Genomic DNA, 24,151 nt, shown 5'->3' with positions numbered 1-24,151 from the left:
CAAGATGTACCACAAGGATCTGTTCTCTGTCCTCTACTTTTTTGAATATACAATATATGCCCCCTTTAGGAGAAATTATTCACAGATATTACCTCGACTTTCATTGTTACACTGATGAAGCTCAGATTTACTATGTAGGTGGTGCAGTAGAAGCGCTGCTACTTTGCAGTAAGGGGTTTGCTTCCTGCGTCCTCCCGGTATGGTGAGTGCTTCGAGTAGTGAGAAAGGTGCTATATAAATGTGAAGAATTATTATTATCTTAATACAGCAGTCGGACTACCACCTATTTGCCACCATGTTCTTTGCTGGAATGCATATCTGGTTTAAAGATTATATCGAAAGCCAAATTTCTTAAACTGAATACTGATAAGACTGAAATGGTGTTAGCTGGTTTCAAGTTCATTGCTCCCAAGGTTTCAGACTTCAACAATGATGGTGTTTTGTTTCACATGTTAACTTGTTCTGCATAATTTAGGTATCTTTTTTGACTCATCTCTTATCTTTCACCCTCATGAAGGCTGACTTATCAAAAGCGCTTGCTATACTCATCGTAAAATTGCTTATCTTTGTCCAGTACCTACTAGGAGAGATGCGGAAACACTTGTGTGTGCTTTTGTTAAGTCTTATCTTGACTATTGTAACCTCCTGATTGTAGGCCTTCCTGTTAAAATGCTTACTAAATTGCAATGTATCCAGCTTGCAGCTGCTGGAGTTCTCCTGCATACACCAAGTGTACCAAACACATCACTCCTGTCCTTACCATCTGCACCAGCTGCCTGTTTCTTAACATATCAAAAGTAAAACTTGCTCTCATTACTTTCAGGGTTTTACTTGGTCTAACTTCATCATTACTTGAGAACCCTGAATACAATGAGGACTGATCATTTATGTTAGGTAGAATGCCCAGAGGGGGCTGGGTGGTCTCGTGGCCTGGAACCCCTGCAGATTTTATTTTTTCTCCAGCCGTCTGTAGTTTTTTTTTGTTTTTCTGTCCTCCCTGGCCATCGGAGGTTACTTTTATTCTATGTTAATTAGTGTTCTCTTATTTTAATTCTTACTTTGTCTTTTTTTTCTCTTTCTTCATCATGTAAAGCACTTTGAGCTACATTATTTATATGAAAATGTGCTATATAAATAAATGTTGCTGTTGTTCAGCTGCTTCATCATTATACTGTAATACTCTGCCCTTTAGCACTGACAAGATGTATCTACTATTAGGGCATTCTGGGTCCGCACCCAGGGGTCTGTGATGCCAATTAACACCCCCCCTCGATGTGTTGATCAGGTCTCCTGAAGCAATAGAATCTCCACCGATCCAAAATGACCAGAGCCCCCCTTGCACTTCCACTTGATGAAGCATTCTATTCCCTACACGCACCCCACCTCTCGATGAAATGATCAAGTCTCCCCACACCAAACTCAAGAGTGGGAAATACCGCACTGCATTAAACTACATGGGTGTTCATGTGCCGCATTGTAAAAACTATGATCAACTCTCTGTTAAGGGGCTAAGTCACTGAGGGGCCTATGGGAGTCTAAATCCAGATCTGGGCACTGAGCTCCGCATGGTCCATTTCTGAAATGACAGATCGTTCAGTGTCATGGCCTCCTGCATCTGGTACTTATTGTCTCAACATTTCTGTGAGTGCTTTTCACTTTCTTCATTTAAAAGTATTTCTAAATATTGTGTAACATGTCCTTGGTTTTAAGAAAGGCACTATATAAATAATGACATCATTATTGCTATTAATTTTGGTATTGGTACTATTATTATTATTATACATAATGGGTTTTGAGTGCTAAATAGCAAACATTGTGGATTTTGGTAGGGACTGTCAGTAATCAGAAGGTGTTTAGCAAGGTTTCAGAAAGGAGGTTTTTTAAACAGTGATGATTTCACTTCATGATATTATACAGTTGATTTTGCCACAGGAGTGCTTGGTTTCCCATTATATAAATAGGAATGTTTTCCTTCCATTCCTTCACATGTATTTGTTAGGAACAAGCATTTCTTCAAATCAGGTACATGAAGATAGATAGATAGATAGATAGATAGATAGATAGATAGATAGATAGATAGATAGATAGATAGATAGATAGATAGATAGATAGATAGATAGATAGATAGATAGATAGATAGATAGAGTACATTTGTTGAGATTATGTGTGTTTTAATACAATCTTTCACCCAGACATCCATGGAGAGCTAAGATTTTAGCAGTGGTCACGTCATCTACAGTAAGTCTGGCATTCATGGACTATGACTGCTAATGAGCTGATATATCAGAAATCATTAATTATGAATGTGCCTTCTGTTTAGGGTAACAGATATTGCCAACTGACATGCTCTAGGGTTGGCACAGGTTTCCAGTTATCCTAGCCATGTTTGTTTCTATGAGATTATCTTGGGTATGTTTATTCTGAGTGTCTTCATCAATACAGGAGACTCAAAGTTGCATATTATATAGAGGATTCCTTTTAAATCTTCCTATCTGGGCATTGCCAGAGTATGGAGACTGTATCCTCAAGCTGTCTTAACAGTGAAATGAGTGAGGAATTCCACAGAATAACTGATCCAATCAAACAGCAGCCAGGTGGGAACCCTGAAGTTTTCACTTTATTAAATTAAATCATTTATCTTTATCTCACAAAATTCAAAACATGGTGGCATAGTGAGTAGCAGGACAGGCTTTGAATCTTGCTTCAATTCTGGGCTGGTTTGCCCACCTGCCATGTTGATTACGTCATTCTCAGTTCTAGTTTATGCCATAAATGTGGCTGGACATAACACATGAACGTGACTGGAGCATGTTGTGAAGGTGACTGGCATCACATGCTTGGCTCTTGCCAAGTACCCCTTGTTGCCACATAACTCCAGCTCCCTTGTAATGGAAGATGTCATGAAGAAAATGAATAGATATATCTTTAATGTTTTCAGTACTTATTAGCTGTAAACATTACCACTTCTGCATCAGTATCTTTAACAAAAAGAAAAACAATATCAGTTAGTTTGATGCGATTTAAGCCTAAAGCAATTAAAAACTTGATAATGTACATAAGGATACACATATTTACTAACTTTTTATCTTTAATGTTACCATCCGTGCAACATTTTCTATGCCCTTTTTCTTTTAAATTCTCATGTAAAATGTATGTTTGTACCAAAAGCAGTAGGCACATGATGACCCAGGATGTCAGTCCACCCACCTTGATCAATAACAGACAAAATACAGTAGTCAACAAAATGTGGACAAGGAGAACAAACAAAGCTTCACGCAGACAGTGATGAGGCAACAGAAGCAGTCTCCAGTCTGAGGAGAGTTCACCATCAGCCTAACCACTGCACCACAGTACCACCCTGAAATATTACAAAAATCTATAATGAAATAATCAAGAGGAAAATTTGAAAATCAAAGTGAAAATATGATGCGGCAGGCTAGTCCATTTTACCAAAATTTCATTGCAGCATCTCCAAATCGTACTCAGTAGTTTGTATGGCCCCCACGTGTTTCTATGCATGCCTGACAATGTCGGTTTCATGCTCCTAATGAGATGACGGATGGTGTCCTGGGGGATCTCCTCCCTGATCTGGACCAGGGCATCACGGAGCTCCTGGACAGTCTGAGATGCAACCTGATGGTGTCGGAATGGACGAAACATAATGTCACACCCAGAGGTGTTCTATTGGATTGAAGTCAGGCGAATGAGCGTGGGGGCCAGTCAATGGTATCATTTCCTTCATCCTCCAGGAACTGCCTGCATACTCTCACCTCATGAGGCCTTCATTGTCGCACACCTGCAATAACCCGGGACCCACTGCACCAGCATAGTGTCTGACATGGGTCCAAGGATTTCATCACGATACTTAATAGCAGTCAAGGTCCCGTTGTCTAGCCTGTAGAGGTCTGTACATCCCTCCATGGATATGCCTCCCCAGACCATCACTGATCCACCACCAAACCGGTCATGTTGAACGATGTTATAGGCAGCACAACACTCTCCACTGCTTCTCCAGGCCCTTTCATGTCTGTCACATGTGCTCAGGGTGATCCTGCTCTCATCTGTGAAAAGCACTGAGCATCAGTGGTGGACCTGCCAATTCTGGTATTCTATTGCAAATGCCAATCGTGCTCCACGGTGCAGGGCAGCGAGCACAGGACCCACTAGAGGACATCGGGCCCTCAGGCCACCCTCATGAAGTCTGTTTCTGATTGTTTGGTCAGAGACATTCACACCAGTGGCCTGCTGGAGTTCATTTTGTAGGGTTCTGGCAGTGCTCATCCTGTTCCTCCTTGGCCAAAGGAGCAGATACCGGTCAGTCCTGCTGATGGGTTAAAGACCTTCTATTGCCCTGACCAGCTCTCGTAGAGTAACTGCTTGTCTCCTAGAATCTCCTCCATACCCTTGAGACTGTGTAGGGAGACACAGCAAACCTTCTGGCAATGACACGTATTGATGTGCCATCCTGGAGAAGTTGGACTACCTGTGCAACCTCTGTCGGGTCCAGGTGTCACCTCATGCTACCAGTAGTGACACTGACCATAGCCAAATGCAAAACTAGTGAAAGAACAGATGAGGAGGGAAAAAATGTCAGTGGACTCCACCTGTTAAACCATTCATTCCTGTTTTGGGGGTCATCTCATTGTTGCCCCTCTAGTGCACCTGTTGTTAATCTCATGAACACCAAAGCAGCTGAAATTGATTAACAACCCCCTCTGTATTTGTGTGTGTGCGCTCATGCCCAGCTTGGTTTGGCATCCTGGCCAGGTTTGATTCTTGCCATTTGCACACGATAGTGTTGAGTTAAGCCCCTATCATCTCCATGTGACCCTAAACTGGAGATATGGGGATTTGGTAATGAATGGGTGGAATGAAATGTAATGCCATTAAACCAGTGGTTCTCAACCTGTGCGGCGGGCCCCCTAGGGGGACGTGAAGTAACAAAAAGATGTGAAAACAAGAATCAAAAATATGAAAAAAACATCTGTTGAAACCAAAACAAATTAACTTAAACTACATTCTGATACTAGAACAATAAATATAGAGTTAGATAAATGTCGATAAAAGTTAAGTAGGTATAATAAAATATGCATCTACATTTCAAAAAAATGTTAGGGGGGCGCGATTAAAACTGTTATGAAAACTCGGGTCGCAAATACTTAAACGTTGAGAAAGGCTGCATTAAACTCAAACAGACTTTTCTTGGTAAATAATATGTCGCTCCTGCTCGCACATTTACACATATAGAAGGTGTGAGGCTGTAGACTGGCAGGCTACTTCTGTAATTTAGTCCACCCTGTCTCTCCTGATTCATATTTGTAGCAAAAGACACTATTTGATTTAAACCATTATTAATCCTTTATGAAGCAATTATCATGCTAAGGTTTGACACTGTACACACGGCAATCACTGGCACAAAATGGACACTTGACCAGCAGGGACACCCAAAGGCACCGTTTTAACCTATTCGCATCGAAATGTCGCGATAAATTGTCCGTTAACTTCTTAGATGGCCGCTATAGGCAAATCGTGCCCTCCATTTACTCACCCTTATCTTTTCTTGAGACACCACAGCTGCTCATCTCCAGACTTTAAAGGACCAGGGGAGGTGCGGCTGCTCCTCACGGCTCAAGATGGTTTTGTTCACACTTCCTAGGTGGCGTCTTCTGACGGAAAGCAACGTTCAGAATTGTTCTTCTCACAGCCTCACCACAATTTGAAAAACTTATCAGTGCGCACGACACACAGTTGTGCTCTGCAGGTATTCCGGGTGAGACAGAGATGTACTGCACTTCTCTCAGACCACTCCCGACACGCGTCACCAAAAAAAAAATCAGACTGGGATTGAATGCAAATCTGGAACAATGCTTCAAGACAACAAAGATCGCTTAAACAAACGATAAATCCACAGAAAATGTACACTAGGAAGTGCCTGCAATCTAAATAAACTTGCCCCACACCCAATAATGCATAAATAAATCGTGATTTTAAGGAGACATTTAAATGTCATTGCTTGCGGGTCTTATGAAACAAAACGTTATGGTAGCCCGTAAGTGTTGAGGAGCAGCAAAGCTGCAAAGTGTATTCGTCGAGCACGGGTTCAAAAGCTACAGCTGCATTTGTCTGTGTTCAGCACAAGTCGGGTGTACTGTTCTTTCTTTTCATTCTTTTGGACAGCTACTTTTTGTCCCGTCGAACTGTCAAACGATTGTAAGCTCTAATAGCCTTCACATGTCGTTTTTATTATAAACTGCAAATGATGCCACAAATGTTTGGATTGTAACACAACTCAGTAACTCCATTATTACTGTCATTTCATAATAATACATGTAACTAAAAATTGACCTATAACTTTAAATAGGCAAATCACTCTTAAAAATAAAGGTGTCAGAGTAGTTCTTCAAAGCAATGCCATATGGTAAACATTTCTGCCAACTGGTGAAAAACTAAACATACTAATGTGTTTTTGCATTTATTCTATATTTATTAATTTATCTTTTTTTAGTTTATATTCACAGCTCAAAATACCTGATATTGTTAAAATAATCCAGTAGCAGAATTATGTTTTAAAATATTTGTCCTCTTTTTTCAAATTTTCTGTCTCTCTCAAAATAGATAGTTGAAATATCATATTCTTTTTATTCTTAACATCAGTCATATCACACATTTTGTATACCAGGGATTTTTGCTGCCCTGCATCCAAACCTGCTGGGGAAGGCTCCAGGTTTCCTGCCATCCTGCTCTGGATAAACAGGTTTAGATAATGTATGTATTGTTTCTAATCTCAGATGCTGTCTCTGTTATTTTGTGCCCATCCATATTTCTATTACATACTCTTCCTCTACTCATTATGGGTTTACTGTATTATGCCTGTGGTGGGCTGGCACCCTGCCAGGGGTTTGTTTCCTGCCTTGTGCCCTGTGTTGGCTGGAATTGACTCCAGCAGACCCCCGTGACCCTGTAGTTAGGATATAGCGGGTTGGATAATAGTAATGATAATGGATGGATGGATGGATGTTCTTATGTATTGGCTATGTCTCACTGCCTCTGCCTGTTTCCCTCCATACAGCTAGGTGGGGTCTACACACTGATTCAAGCCTAAGAGCCTTGTTATTCCTAAGCCCCTGTGATTTTCATAATCAAGAACACAGTAAAATCTATTTTCTGATTTTTGATCTTTTCAGGCCTGCAGGTGGCAAAATTCTGTCTATAAATTGTACAGTATTATGACTGTGATGGAATCAAAGATTAATATGGCTGGTAGAAAATAAAAAGCCCAATATGGGAGATTTTTGAATGCAAAATAGAAGGCATACATTATAAGCACATTGTCTTGGAGTGGGATATGTTGTGTTGCATAGACATTTAGAGTAAAAAAAAAACCCTCAAACCTAAAAATTCACCAAAAGTTCATTACAAATTGACCCATTCTGGGCAATAAAAGGAAAAGATGAAAAATGCCAACAATCAGTGCACATTTGTTCCGCCCAAATGATATAGAAAATATAAAAAATTATGAAATTGTATGTAATTGTTCATATTCATTATCAGGTTTTGATTATGCTTGTTTTTATCAGACAAAAGCAAAACTAGATAGTAAATCATGTAGTGTAGTAAGCTTCCACTAACATTAAACTAATATTTTGTCCAAACCTGTTAAGTGTACAGTTCTGTCTGATTGTGACACAAACTTAAACTCCATAGTAGCTCTTTAACCGTACCATAATTACTAAAACTGAAACTAATATATATAAATGAAATAGAAATTTCTTTGTGAAATAAAAACTAAATTAAAACTAAAAATACACAATGAAGGAAAACTAAAACTAAATTGAATTTTCCAAGTAAGGACATAAAAAATATAGAATTAAAAACTAATATAAAAAAGGCAAAACTATAATAACCTTATAGCCTACTAATCATTAAACATTTCTGTTTCATCCACATTACTTGGAACCTTCTCAAAGATAGAAGAACTAATTTCCTATGCACACAACCCTCCTCAGAATGAAATGGTTCTTTGACAGTTCTACAAGAAAAACAAATTTAAATACACGCCAAGTACCGGTGTCATCTGCTACACAGGAAAGGTGACTCCAGGGTGCTGACCATAATATACCTGACCAGTTCCTTCCATTTGATGTGTGTGTTCTTTTGCACATGTAAATCTTTTTTTTTTTTTAATTTTGCCAAAGATCTTTTTTTTTCCTTTGAAAATCCACTTCTTAGGCCAGCACCCCAGAGTTGTCTTTTCTCTGTTGCTCAGGACATTGGTATTGGGCGTGCATTTAAGGAAGAAGCCATCTGAGGACAGATAAGGTGGTGCTGAGATGTCATACGCAGCACTCGGTCCCAATCCAGTTGCTTTGGCATGTGGTGGGTATGGCAACACTCTATCAGTGCATCCTCCCTCCTCCTCCTACTTCTCAAACTACAGGCGCTGATGTTCTTACCCTGTTATGCAGCTGTCCATCTGGGTCTTCCTTTTTCCCATCTTTAGTTAGGTCCATGTTGAGCTCCTCTATCAAGACAGACAACATTATATGAAATCTTCAGTTTCTTGAAAATCTGCAAGAATTGTTTGTTTGGCAGAACAAACGGTAGACTAGCATTTCATTGTGAAGTGTTCCATTGTTGCCATTTTTGAAATGAACTTCAGGAATTCCAATAAAATGCAACACATGTAACAGAATAACAGGATTCAGTGGTGGTAATGCAATTACAAAGGTTTCTCTAATAGCCATTAAACATTTGAAATGACAAATTAAGGATGAGATAAGAGAGTTGGCCATTAGGAAAGTGGGACTTTGCAGTCCTGTGTAAATAATACATTCAAAACCAGTCATTTCATGCAGTAATACAGTACTCATTAGCAACACTAGTAATGTTCTGGCTGTATTTATAAATCTATTTAATGGTATCTTGATAAAAAGGTATCATTTTTTGTCAAAAACATGAACATTTCTGGGTGTGCTCAGACTTCAACATTTATTTATATAGCACATTTTCATACAAACAGTAGCTCAAAGTGCTTTACATATTAAAGAATAGAAAAATGAAAGACATAATTATAAAAAAATAAATCAACATTAACATCGAATAAGAGTAAGGTTCAATGGCCAGGGGACAGAAAAACAAAAACTCCAGACGGCTGGAGAAAAATAAAATCTGTAGGGATTCCAGACCATGAGACCGCCCAGTCCCCTCTGGGCATTCTACCTAACATAAATGAAACAGTCCTCTTTGGATTTAGGGTTCTCACGGAAGGGCTTGATGATGATGATGGTCACGTAGACTTCTTCCTTTTAATCCGTCCATCATTGTTGGAGCATCATGAAGCTTTGAGTAGGTGGAGGTGGCGCAGGCCACCACCACAAAGAAACCGGAAAAAGAAACAGAAAAGAGAGTAGGGGTCAGTACCGATTTTAGAGCCACCATGAATAGTTGTTATGATGAATTGAACATACAGAGTATCAGGATTAAGTTAAATTACGATTAAAATGAAGTTATAAAAGGCCATGTTAAAGTAATGTGTTTTCAGCAGTGTTTTAAAGTGCTCTACTGTATCAGCCTGGCGAATTCCTATTGGCAGGCTATTCCAGATTTTAGGTGCATAACAGCAGAAGGCCGCCTCACCACTTCTTTTAAGTTTTGTTCTTGGAATTCTAAGGAGACACTCATTTGAGGATCTGAGGTTACGATTTGGAATATAAGGTGTCAGACATTCCGATATATAAGATGGGGCGAGATTATTTAAGGCTTTATAAACCATAAGCAGAATTTTAAAGTCAATTCTGAATGACACAGGTAACCAGTGTAGTGACATCAAAACTGGAGTGATGTGTTCTGATTTTCTTTTCCTAGTTAGGATTCTAGCAGCTGCATTCTGCACTAGTTGCAAACGATTTATATCTTTTTGGGTAGTCCTGAGAGGAGTGCGTTACAGTAATCTAGTCGACTGAAAACAAACGCGTGAACTAATTTCTCAGCATCTTTCAGTGATAAAGAGGTCTAACTTTACTTATGTTTCTTAAGTGAAAAATGCTGTCCTAATGATCTGATTAATATGTGATTTAAAATTCAGATTACAGTCAACAATCACCCCTAAGCTTTTTACCTCCGTCTTGACTTTTAATCCTAATGTATCCAGTTTATTTCTAATAGCCTCATTGTATCCATTATTGCTGATCACTAAAATTTCAGTTTTCTCTTTATTTAACTTGAGAAAATTACTATTCATCCATTCTGAGATACTAGTCAGACATTGTGTTAGTGAATCAATAGAATCGGGTCATCAGGTGCTATTGATAAGTACAGCTGTGTGTCATCAGCATAGCTGTGGTAGCTCACGTTGTGCCCTGAGATAATCTGACCTAACGGAAGCATGTAGATTGAGAATAACAGCGGACCCAGGATAGAGCCTTGTGGAACACCATATTGGATATCATGTGTCTTCGAGTTGTAATTCCCACAACTAACAAAATATTTTCTCCCTGTCAGGTAGGATTCAAACCAATTTAAGACACTGCCAGAGAGGCCCACCCATTGACTAAGGCGATTTCTAAGAATGTTGTGATCAATGGTGTCAAATGCAGCACTCAGATCTAAGAGGATGAGAACAGATAAATGGCCTCTGTCTGCATTTACCCGCAAGTCATTTACTACTTTAACGAGTGCAGTTTCTGTGCTGTGATTTGTTCTAAAACCTGACTGAAATTTATCAAGAATAGCATGTTTATTTAGGTGGTCATTTAACTGCATAATGACTGCCTTCTCTAGAACTTTACTTAAGAAGGCAGGTTAGAGATGGGTCTAAAATTTTCAAGAGCGAGGGTCAAGATTATGTTTCTTAAGTAGGGGTTTAACTACAGCAGTCTTAAGACAGTCTGGGAAGACCCCAGTATCTAGTGACGAATTTACTATGTCAAGAACATTATCAATTAGCACGCCTGATACTTCTTTGAAAAACCTTGTTGGTATCGGGTCAAGGACACAGGTGGAGGGTTTTAATTGAGATATTATTTTTTGTAAATCAGGTAAATCTATCCTAGTGAAAGAGTTTAATTTGTTTATAACAGGATGTTGGGGTTTAGGGGATCCTTAGTGTTGGGGAGATATACTATGTTATTTCTAATATCATTAATTTTTGATTGAAAATACAGCGACAGCCTCACAGGTTTCACTGGAAGCACTTAGGAGGCATTCCTTTGAGCTACCTGGGTTTAGTAGGCGATCAATTGTTGAAAATAAGACTCTAGGATTACTAGCATTGTTATTTATAATATTAGAGAAATAGCAGCGTCTCTCAAGACGGACAGTGTTATTGTATTCTGTTATTTTGACTTTTAATATTTCGTGGTGGATAGTAAGTTTACTCTTCCTCCATTGACGCTCAGCTCTACGGCATGTTCTCTTTAAATCAGACACTCTTTGGGTCTTCCATGGTATACCAATGCTAGAAGATTTTTTCACTGTCTTTTCAGGTGCAACTATGTCAACAGCAGCTCTCACTTTAGAATTAAATCTTTCCACCTTACTATTTACATTGTCCTCGCTATTATAGCTGGCACTATAAACGGACTGATTGCTTAAAATGTTTGTAAGTTTTAAAGCTGCTGCGAATCAAAGAAGCGTTTTTAACAATATGCTTCTCATGAGTGTTTTTATCATTATTTCTATATTAAAAGTAGAAGAAAATGGTCTGATAGACCAATATCAATGATCTGTTTTATATCAACTTTCAGTCCTTTAGTAATCACTAAGTCTAATGTATGACCTGCTTTATGTGTAGGCTGATTTATGAGTTGTCTCAAATCAAAAGAATCCAGGAGGTTCATAAATTCTTTTACTTTTAGATCACACTGATTATCTATATGAAAATTAAAGTCGCCAACTATTAGGAGTGTGTCATAATTAGTAATTAAAATTGACATTAAGTCAGAGAATTCCTCAAAAAACGACGCGTTATATTTAGGAGGTCTATACACGGATAGTATTAGAACTTGAGAATCTCCATGAATAACAACGGAGATACTCAAAGGACTTGAACTTACCAAAACTGACATCTTTACATTTTAATCGGCTCGAGTAAATGTTAGCCAATCCGCCCCTTTTCCCTGGCGGTTTGCATGAGTAAAACTGTAATCCGGAGGCAGATTCGATTAAAACTGACGCGCATCTGAATTCAACCATGTTTCATTTAGTGCAATAAGATCTATTTTTATCACTAATAAGATCGTTGATAAAAACGTTTTGTTAGTTAAAGCTCTAACATTTAATAGTGCCATATTTAATGTTTCGGAGGTGCAGAGATGAGTACTATGTGCGTTATTGTTATTTGGAATAGGAACTAAATTATTATTATTAGCGCGCTCTGTGTATATTTTTTGTTTAATCTGTGATCTGTTTTATAGTTTTAATACATTGTTCCTCTAAAATAGTGATTTTAATTAGATTATTGGAGTTTATGCCGTATTTCCTAGGTTTTCTACGTGCATTGAGATTGCTTATTACAGTATTAATGGTGTGAACTTTAACGGAAGACTCTATTAAACATTCATCATGTCCTGGCACAGCAGTATTATTTCGGAAGGGGTTAAGAGCAGAGATAGATAGTCAAGAAAAACGAATTACCTTCGATATGTTTTCGGAGAGGACCCGGGCGCCGAAACTGTTCGGATGCAGGCCATCACGCTTGAAGAGACGCGGCCTTTCCAAAAGAGATTCCAATTGTTGATGAAGCCGACATCCTTCTTCTTGCAGAAACCCTGTAGCCAGTTGTTCAACCCTAGCAGACGACTGTAGTACTCGTTGGATCGTCTGACGAGAGGTAGTGGACCCGAAACGAAGATCTTTGCCGATGGGGTCCTCTCCTTCGTGTCTCTAATCAGAGCTGCGAAGTCAGCCTTCAGGATTTCTGATTGTCGGTGCCTTATATCGTTTACGCCGGCATGCAAGACGATTGATCCAACTGCCCTCTCCTTGTGTTTCTCGTAGACTTGTCCCTAGTACTGTATGTTCCATGTCTTGGCATAGGCTACTTGAAGTATTATGGTTATAGACTCTTTTGCAGTTTATTGATGAATGATTTTTTTCTCATCCTCTGGCCTTTGTCTGTTTAATTCCTTTTCCACCCATTAGGACCATGGCTTGTTATTACTATTACAATGTACTATGTCTTCTGATTTTACCTTACTTTAAACTGGTGCCACCCTGTGTAGTCAGTACAATAAATAATGGGAATGGTACAGAAAGAAAAACATCAATGAAGTCAATAGAGAACTATCTTATGTATCGAGCACTCTTTGATTGTAGACAAAATCTATAACCCTGCCTTCATGAGAGAACACTCAGCATTCTATTGTCAAGCCAATAATGATTTTTACATGGGATACTACATCTAAAAGGTTGAATTGAACCAGGCCTGCAGCTTCCACCATTTCCCCCCTTCTTTGTCTTGTCATTTTCTCCCAATATTTCTTCTGTTGGACTCTCTGTAGTTCTTCCATAGCCACCTACCTCAATTCTTTACCTCCAATTTCCTGATTATTGATTAGTCCACCAATAAACAAACCTTCACTCTGTTTCCATTGCCCATGCCCCCTTCACTGCTTTGCAGTCTAAACTTCTCCCATACTCTAGAAAGTGTAGGGCAACATAAACACTGAAAGTGTGCATTTAGCACCTGGACTGTTAAATTAACACTGGCGATTTTACTGTGCATGGAAGACACTTGGATCCATGACACACCAGAGCATTTTTGTCCTCAAAATGCCCAGCCATGCGGTGTCACATCCAGATGATAGAGTCCTTGTGACCTGAGGTACCACAGCCATCCATCCATCCATCCATCCATTTTCTAACCCGCTGAATCCGAATACAGGGTCACGGGGGTCTGCTGGAGCCAATCCCAGCCAACACAGGGCACAAGGCAGGAACCAATCCTGGGCAGGGTGCCAACCCACCGCAGTACCACAGCCACAGCCTCATCATTACCTATAGAGTTCCCTCATTAGTTTAAATGGACAACAGCACATACAGTAAACTTGTATAATAAAAATAATAATAATAATAATTTTTTACATTTATATAGCACTTTTCTCACTACTCAAAGTGCTTCAGTATGTAGGGAGCCATTTCAACCACCACTAATGTGTAGAATCCATCTAGAACAGGGGTGGCGAACTTCAGACCTGGAGTGCCGCAGTGGCTACAGGTTTTCATTCTAACCATTCGCTAATCAGTGACCAGTTTTCACTGCTAATTAACTTTTTCCCCATCACTATAATAGTCCTGTTAGAAGAGGTCAGCCCTCTGAATTGATTCCTTTCTTCATTAAATGACAGCCAAGCAGAAATGAGATGTGAAACGAGCTAACAGAAGACCAGCTAAACTGGGGCTTCAAACTCCAACCAATTTCACTCCAATCACTTTCTTAATGAGAAGCCAATTCTTGCTGTTATTTAATTCCATGGCTTGTCTCTGCTCTCATTCTGCCACAGCACACATTTCGAAAACTGCTATTTTTCTGTTCTTTCTAAGAGCAACATCAAAATGTTTTGGTGACCTGAGAGATCAACCTTACCAAGACCATCACCTCTCTTTAATTTCAGATATTGTGTAATGGGCACAGGGGAGCTGGTCACATGGTGGCTTGTTTTGTGTCTCATTATTGTATGGCTGATAATTAAAGGAAAAGAAGCAACTATGGGACCTGAGTCAAGTTAATTAAAATAAGTAATCAGCAGCAAAAACTGGTCACTAATTAAGAAGATAGTAAGAATGAAAACCTGCAGCTACTGCGGCACTCGAGGCCTGGAGTTTGCCACCCCTGATCTTGATGATGCAATAGCAGCCTTTTTGCGCCAGTATGCTCACTACACATTAGCTGTTAGGTGATGAAGTGGTGAGACAGATAGCCAGTTAGAGAAAGGGGATGATTAGGGGACAGAATGACTAGACCATGGTGGGCAGCTTAGCCTGGACATCGAGATAAGCCCTACTCTTTATGAAGAATGCCCAGGGATCTTTTATGACCACAGAGTCAGGATCTCAGTTTTACGTTTCATTCAAAGGACAGTGCCATTTTTACATCACAGCATCCTTATCACTGCACTAGAGCATTAGGATCCATATTCAGTCCACAAGGTAAGTGTAATAAGAGTATAAGTTTAATATGTCACTGTACTCTGTGCAAATATATCTTATAAATCTGCCCTTTTCTATCCACATGCATAATTGACACAGAGCCAGATTTAGCACAGGGGTTCACCATATAAAACTGCTAGGCAAGCATTATAAGACAAGACAGACAGACACAACTGGAAAATGGGCAGTCAGACTGAGGGCTGTTGTATACTATTTTTTGTCTGTCAAAGTCAACATGAAACTGTATCCTCTTTTGCCTTGTTTGGAACTGCATCATTGACCTAAGTGGGGGCCTACATGTGAAGAAAGAGTATAAAGCCTTGGAACATTGCCCGGCACACCTTTGAAGCCAACAAACGGATGGGATATAACGTCATCCGATCCTGAAAATATTTCCACTGCAACGGCGAAAATGGCAGACTCTACACATCGGGTCCTCACTCCCGAACTGGGTTCTTGCCATTGTCTTCCTTCGTCTGTTATACAGTGTAAGCCGTCATTAAACAAAGCTAAGTTATTTCTCCTATGTGATTTCTTACCGCTGTATCACTAGGGAGGGGTATTACCTTTTTATATTATATCTATATAGTTTCAGGTTATGTAACATGCCACAATTACAAAAGAACTCATTCCAACAAGGGAGCTAACGCCCCCTGCTGGCTACAGTAAGTGCCCCAATGCTGGTCTCACCAACATCTTTTCCAACAGCAACATAAGCTTTTCCTAGATGGTCTACCATCCAAGTATTGGCTGGGCCCAAACATGCTTAGCTTAAGCTCAAGGCTTCCATTGTGCCCTCAAGTTTCTTTTGTATGTTTTTGTTTGTTATAGTCTTTTGAATATAATTTTGTAAATTCTGCTACTGATTAGGTTTTCATTCTGCATGTATTCTCAATTAGTGCTATTTTGTTTATTAATTATGTTTTATTGTGCTATATTACTTATACTGTATACAATTCCTGTAACGAGTATTCATCCTTTTGGAACGTTTGACATTTTATTGTTAAACTACATAAAATCATAGTAGATTTAATTTGGCTTTTTTCTTTATGGATCCAAAATGTCAATATGTAAACAGGCCTCTGCAAAGTGGTTTCAATGAATTCTCAGGCAACTGGATAGGAATGGCCTTAGTTGGAGCTTCAGGCAAAATGCTTAGGGAGAGAGCACTCGAAATTCTCAATCGGGTGCAAGGACTGGCAACCCAGACTTGAAACATCAAGGGTTTTGATGTTTATTACGTTTATAGGTCTGCACAGAAATTTCTTGAAGTGTGCATGTAATGGAAAAAGTCACCTAATTCGTCTGGATTTCATAGGCCTAAATATTTTGTAAATATGCATACACAAGCCTTAATTTTCCCTAAATTTCCAAGGCTTGTTTCAAACAATTGAAAAATACTGACGGAGAAAAAAAAGTCTTCTTAAATATTTTGCCTATTTACTCTGAAATTGGAAAAAGAAACGCACCTCATTTATCTACATTATTTGAAATAGAATTAAAGTTCTTAAAGGTCTTGTGACTGAGAGCTCATGATTACAAGAAAGGTCCTTCTAAAATAGGCCTAGGCCTAACACTTGAAAAAGGGCCTCAGGCCTACAGATATCATTTAAGTGAGAGGGGAACCAAAAGATCTTTGAATGAAGAAAAAAATATTATTTACCTTATTAAATTAAAAAGGCCAGAAACAGCAAAAAATGTCAAAAATAACATAATTTCAAAAATAATAAATAAAGAAAGGCAAACCAAATTAAAAAAAAAAACAAACAAATCCATAATTTACGAATAAAAACAGAGTAAGAGCAAAATTCCAAAAGCCAGGAAATCAAAATGAAAAGGCTAAAAGGCCAAGCAAACACACAAAGTAATAGGAGATCAAAATGGAGGTCAAACAACGTAAGCAAAAGATGCAAACATCTCTGTCACAGCTTACTGCGTGCCAGACCCTCATACCGGCACCATCAGCCCCTTCATCAGTTCGAGTGTCACCAGGCCTCACCCACTTTGTTATAGAAAGATTCATTTGATCATTTTTTCTCCTCTTCTGGGATGAATATCAATAATTAAATATTATATACTTTGGTCTTTGAGCTCAGAGAATCCATTTTTTGTAATAGATTGCAGTTTCTTTGCCTTGTTCAAGTTTTATCATTTTATTTTGAATTGTTTTAACTGCTATTTTGGTTATTGTTGGTGTCTATTTTGTCTTAGCAGAATTATGGAGGTCACAATCTGAAAACTAATCCTTGTAAAAGGTTGCCTGATGCAATGCTTCACTATTTGAGTTCATGAATAAGGCTTACAACCCCTTTATGTTGAAGTGATTATTCTTTTTTTGTAGTTTCTGTTTATGACCCTGTTCTTGAATAGTTTGACTTTGAATTTTCTCTACGTCTTGGGTTTGTCACCTGAGCTAACAATCACTTGGTTTTTGACTTTTTCACTACATCCTGTCCACATCTTTTCTACTGATCAGCCTCATTAAATTCACTTAGCTCTCTAAAAGATGAATGCCCTTAGGTTCAACAGTCAAACAACTAAATCGATACACCAGAGTAACTGGAAGACAAAATGAAAATTAAAAAATACCTCAAAAATAAGAGGAAAATGAATGAAAAATAAGCAGATACAAAGTCAAAGAAATTACAAAAAGAATTTCATCAACAAATATAACAAAATAATTGACAAAATAAGTAAACAAACAAAAATAAAAGAACTGAGCCCCGGGAAAACTTGACAGTGCCAGTATTCCAGGATGGGGCAATATTAATGCATACAGAAACACCCTGGTGTCAAGTGACCCCGCTGTTGTTGCTAATAACAGAACAGTACATTGGCTTGCTCTGAGTCTGCCCAAGGGGTTCAAGTTAAATCATTTGTATTGAAGTACTTGTTGTTCTTCTTCTTTATCTAATTTCAAACAACATCCTATCTAGTAGTCAAATGGCAGAGGATAATGGGTAAGCCCTACAAAGCAGCTAAGCAGATTCGAGTAAACTGATGTATGCCTACGCTCCAAATTGGACAGGTGAGCTGTCAAATTCTGAATAATCTAAAGACTCTAATATGTTGGACATTGAAGCAGTGGATGTTCACGGGACATTTCTTGCCAAAGTGAAAGACTACATTAAGCTCCAAGTTCAGAAAGAGGAGGCAAAGTTGCTAAGAGGGTTTAAGAGATGGGACATCAAAGGGTTGAACTGGCACATTCTCTGTTACCAGTTTATGTACATTTGCCATCAAAGCAGTGAGGTACATGTATCCGTTATATCATTAAATCTGTTATATCATTACAGAAGGACTTGGATAGCATACAGGCTTGGGCAGATTTGTGGCAGATGAAATTTAATATCAGTAAATGTAAAGTATTACACATAGGAAGTAAAATATTAGGTTTGAATACACAATGGGCGGTCGGAAAATCGAGAGTACACCTTATGAGAAGGATTTAGGAGTCATAGTGGACTCCAAGCTATCAACTTCCCAACAGTGTTCAGAAGCCATTAAGAAGGCTAACAGAATGTTAGGTTATATAGCACGATGTGTGGAGTACAAGTCCAAGGAGGTTCTGCTCAACCTTTATAAAGCACTGGTGAGGCCTCATCTTGAGTACCGTGTCCAGTTTTGGTCTCCAGGTTACAAAAAGGACATAGCAGCACTAGAAAAGGTCCAGAGAAGAGCGACTAGGCTGATTCCAGGGCTACAGGAGTTGAATTATGAGGAAAGATTAAAAGAGCTGAGCCATTACAGTTTAAGCAAAAGAAGATTAAGAGGTGACATGATTGAAGTGTTTAAAATTATGAAGGGAATTAGTACAGTGGATCAAGACTTGTATTTTAAAATGAGTTCATCAAGAACACGGGGACACAGTTGGAAACTTGTTAAGGGTAAATTTCGCACAAACATTAGGAAGTTTTTCTTTACACAAAGAACGATAGACACTTGGAATAAGCTACCAAGTAGTGTGGTAGACAGTAAGACGTTAGGGACTTTCAAAACTCGACTTGATGTTTTCTTGAAGGAAATAAGTGGATAAGACTGGCGAGCTTTTTTGGGCTAAATGGCCTGTTCTCGTCTATAGTGTTCTAGTGTTCTAATGTTCTAATCTGATTGAACCAAGGAGGATGCAGATAAGAGAATTTGCAAAGCCAGGGAAACAGGAATAGTATAATTTATTTTTTTTAAATGTGAATGTTTTACCTAGCTTTCATGGATAGTAAATGAGAAACTGAATAAAGAGGTAAAATCAAAGAGAATGGTAAGATCAAACTCTTAGATTCCACTTCAAGCTTGCTGAGACAAGCTCCAGCCCTCTAGGCCCTGCTCAGGATTAAGCAGTATGGTATGGTATGGCATAGCTTTATACAGTAGTCTCATCACTTGGTGTGTATTCCATGAGAGAGTTGGGAAATTAAGAATCATTTAAAATTTATATTATGCCAAAGGGCGCTCAGTTATTGATGCTGTTAATGAGGATGACTGGCATGTATAGTACCAATCTTGCCATTGTGAAACCTAAATATGGGTGCTCTTCTGGCTAAAGTAGATGTTAAATCTGCATTAAAGCTACTGCCACTGCACCCAGAAATCTTAAATTTGGAGGTTGTAAACTCAGTGGAAGGCACACCATTGTTAAATGTTTGTGATGGACTGTGGCATATTATACAGTATGCCTCTTTTGAAGCATCGGTTCTTTCGTTGGTGCCTGGTAAAGGGGACATGGTGAGTTTCAGTGGCACATTATCATGACGATTTCCTGTGGGTGGAGAGACCAGACTCTTATCAGTGCAGGTAATGCTGGAAAGTTCATGGCAATTTTAGTAGAACTCGGAGTACTAGTAGGACATGATAAAGTGGTCCCTCCAATCACTTTTTTGTCATTTTTGACCATTGGGATTGACATTGATGCTGGCCTGCAGTAGAGCAGAAGAATGGATTGTTTGATTGCTTTTTTTATCAATCAGTTAATCAATCACCCCCCGCTTTTGTCCATGTTCATAATTAATGAGGCGTTTTGGTAAGGCTGTCACTTTATTCTCCATATCTGTCTCTCTAGACAGGAGTTCTTTGCCATTCGACTTACATCAAAGTAACTGAACCCCACTCATTTTAAGAAAAGAAACATTACAATTTATTGGGATATGCTGGGATTTTAGACATGAAACAAATGATTATACAAAAACATAAAAGACACCACACGAGACAGACAAACCTGACACAAAAGAGTCTGTTTCCTGATTTTACAAGCTTTCATGTTTAGTGTTTCTTTTTGTAATTTTTTGCAGGTCACGTCCTGCTTTTTTTGCTGTAATGTCAAAAAGGGATAAATAGGTTTAGCAGAAACTCAAGGTTATTTTGTTTCCAGATGAGTCTAAAGCTTGTACAAATTAGTTTACCTGGCACAATAACAATTAGGAAAAATAATGAAAGGTTGTCGGTTTACTTGATACTTTGAGTTGTATTTTGGTGGCACAAGTAAAACAGTTTTGTGATACTAAGAATTTAAAATAACCCCAGCGAAGAGTTCACCCGATAAATATTGTCCTTCAGTGCTTGGAAGTAGGGAGTGCATTCCAAAAAACAGCTCCAAAATAGAGAAACATCACAAACAATTCCAACAATGAACAAAGCACACAAAATCCAGGAGGAACCTGTAATCCAGAAGGGAAATTATGTTGTAATTTATAAAAAGTGAACGGAATTTTATCGCAATCAGAAGAATTTTTTTAGCATAGTTTAGCATAAATGTTAGCAGAAAGCAATACTGCAAAATTAAAAGACCCAGTAGAGTAGTCATTTGCACAATATGTAAATGCCTGTATTAACGTATCAGTGATTAATCATGTCTTTGTGTACAATAAGTAGGTGCTCCATTAGAGTGTCCTGCTTCCAGCTTTATTTCTGTAAAGAGGGATGGGTGGATTGATGAATTGACCGTTTACAGTAAAGGAAATGTCATTCTTGGAAATACTTTGGGCCAAGTTTGATAAGTTATTTTGATCTTTAATTTACCGATGTTTAGCAATAATGTCCTCTAAATCACATGGAAGAAGTTCCAAGTAGTTTAACACATCAGAAACTTCTGTCCTGTTCAAAGTGGAACTTAACAGGGAGTCGTGGCTAAGCAGTTTAGTAAAAAAAAACTGGTTCATTCTGAACTTTTCCAAGATAATGGTAAGTACATCTATATTTTTTACACAACAGTATATACTTAGTTATAAATATTAAGTAATATAACAAAGAACTGCTTAATGGAAGAAAAACATACTTTTGCTGCATCATTGCCAATTCGCCATCATGTGAGAGAATGAGAGATGTGTAATTGAGGATTTTTGTATTGTCTTCATTAACTTGAAATGCATTAGCAAACATAGTGCGGATATTAAAATGGATCCCAAAGAGGTGTATACACAACCAAAAGAGTAGTGTGATGTATGGCCGACTGTTCATCCCGGCCAATACCCCCAAGCCACCAGGTGGAGCCCTCCCTGCAGTATGGAGGTGCCCCAAAGACCAGCAGGGCATTATGGACATCTTTATTCACAGCCCTGCTGGATACCATGGGGACCGCTAGGAGACGCTGCAGGGAGGAACAGGGTTTATTTTCCCTACGCCCCGGAAGTACGTCCGAGTCACATGGACAAGGGGAATGACGTGCTTCCGGGGTGAAGAAAAGGACTTTTTATCTGACCCGGAAGTGATAGGAGATCACACGGACTGGGGATTAAAACACTTCCGGGTCAGGGAATATAAAAGGATTATGGGAGCTCACAGATGGCGAGCTGAGTTGGGAGGTAGGGTGGCTAAGCGTCTGGGAGTGGAGGATTGATTTATTGATTATTGTGTATTTGTTTGAGTATTGTGGAAAGGAGGGTGCTTTGTGCACATTATTATAATAATAAATTAATTATTACTTTTATCTGGTTTCTGACGTGTGGTCTGAGGGTACAAGGGAGTGAGACAGCCCTAATCTGTCACAGTAGTTAGGTTTACTGCTAAGGCGCCAGAAGAAAGGCTGAACCAGCTAAAAGGAGCTCAGAAGGCTAAATTGGCCACAATAAGGAAAAAGCTAACGAAGATAGAAGGTTTAATGGAAGATGAAGGCAATGTCAAAATTGTTTCCACAATGTTGACTGTGCATTTCACAAAGCTATATGTGGAGTTCTGTGACATTGAAAAGGCAGTAAAAACACAAACATCTGAAGAAGAAATAATTCAGGATCAGACTGTGTGGTCTGAGCCAAAGTCGAACAAGTTTAAATACTTAGTGGTAAAGGAGGAGGACTGGAAAATGGGGTTGCAATGTCAGTGTGAAGAGGCACAGAAATGTGACAGTGAGATCATACCGACTGATAGCATTTCAATGATCGTGACTTCCTCTCACAGTAAAAGAAGACAGAGGAGTTACGTAAGTCGCCCAACTTCAGTAAGCATGCACTTGTACAGCACATTTCTGCACCCACCACACAACAAAACAGCTTGGGGTAATGGCTAGCAACCTCCCAGGCAAACATGCAGTCCAGTCCCACCCTCCAGAAATGACCATCTATCTGCCACAGCCAGGTGTTATGTGGGCATCCCCTTGGCCTGGTCCAGCCAAACAGGTCCTTAAAAATGAGGATCCTGTAAGCCAGATCACTCTTGGGGAATTGTATCACATGGCTGTAGTGCCATAACTGATGCTCCCTCACAATGCAGGTAATGTGCGTCATTCGAGACTCTGTGAGTAACCGCCAATTCAGCACAAAGTCAAACCAATGGTACCCAAGTATTCTCAGAAGAGACACAGTACCGAAGGAGTCCAGTCTTCATCTCAGGTCACTGGATAGCGTCCATATCTCGCAACCATATAGCAACACAGAAAGTACCAGGACTCTAAAGACTTTGTTCTTTTGCATAGATATCACGAGTGCCACACACCCCTTTACAGCGACCTCATGACCCCCCATGCCGTCCCAATCCGTCTACTGACTTTATAGGAAGAGTCACCAGAGACATAAATGTCACTGTTGAGGTAAGTAAACCTCTCTCTGCAGGCAGACACATTGCTGATGGCTGTGCCTAAGAGCCATTAAAGGCCTAGCTCTTGGTTTTTATCCAGGACACTAACTAGCCCAGACACTCAGACTCTTCACTCAGTCTCTCAAGAGTCCCAATCAGAGCTTCCATTGACTCTGCAAGGAAAACAGCATCATCAGCAAAGTCAGGATCAGTAAATATTTCCTCACCAACACATGCCCCACACCTAGTCCTTTCAAGCATTGAACAGTGTAGGAGCAAGAACACAGCCCTGACGAACCCCAGAATCAACTGGGAAAAAAACAGAGGTTCTACCTCCACTCTGCACAGCACTTACAGTACCAATGTACAGGCCGGCCATAATATCCAGCAACCTTGAGGGGGTCCTGCAAACCCTCAGGGCAGCTCGATCAACTGAGTCAAACGGCTTGCAAAAATCGACAAAGGCTGCAAAGAAACTCTACTGATATTCGCATTTGCGCTCCATGAGAACCCTCAGTGCCAGGATGTGGTCGATGGTCGACTTCTTAGGCATAAAACCAGACTGTTCCAGTCGCTGGTAGGTGAGCAAGTGATTATGGATCCCATTGAGGATGACCCTAGCAAGGATGGAATGGAAGCAAAGATTGCTTGCAATGCCAGGACAACAGCCTTACCACCAGCCTGGAGAAGTTCACCCCAGATACCACTGTTAAGCTGAGCTTAAACGTTGTTATTTAATACATTTGAGGAAAAAAAGCGTCACGGAGGAATTCGAAAGTTTAATATGTTAGCTGATTTTGGAGACGTCGCTGGTATGTTACAATATTCCCTTATTTTTTAATGTGAAAAGTTTCTGACTTAGCGACGGCTGTTGTTTATGTAAAAGAATAAGTAAGTTCAGTTAATGCGCAATATCGTGCAATATTTTTAGTAACTAATGCATATTTGAAATAATGAATGGGTTTATATATATATATATATATATATATATATATATATATAT

At 39.2% G+C, this 24,151-nt stretch overlaps 1 protein-coding gene across 1 annotated transcript in view; it reads left to right on the top strand.

Annotated features, from left to right (window-relative positions):
- Positions 1-22,237: 22,237 nt before the first annotated feature.
- The window catches only part of LOC120540474 (protein bicaudal D homolog 2-like), a 153,327-nt gene continuing 151,413 nt past the window's right edge, over positions 22,238-24,151 (top strand). Inside the window, exon 1 of the mRNA XM_039771312.1 lies at positions 22,238-22,555. Coding sequence (XP_039627246.1) covers positions 22,238-22,555 — 318 coding nt within the window. The remainder of the gene's footprint in view (positions 22,556-24,151) is intronic.

The sequence above is a fragment of the Polypterus senegalus genome, chromosome 12 (genome assembly GCF_016835505.1).
Source record: "Polypterus senegalus isolate Bchr_013 chromosome 12, ASM1683550v1, whole genome shotgun sequence".
NCBI classification, from domain to species: domain Eukaryota; kingdom Metazoa; phylum Chordata; class Cladistia; order Polypteriformes; family Polypteridae; genus Polypterus; species Polypterus senegalus.
Note: the sequence above shows the minus strand (reverse complement) of the source record. Positions and strands in the feature narration are given on the sequence as shown.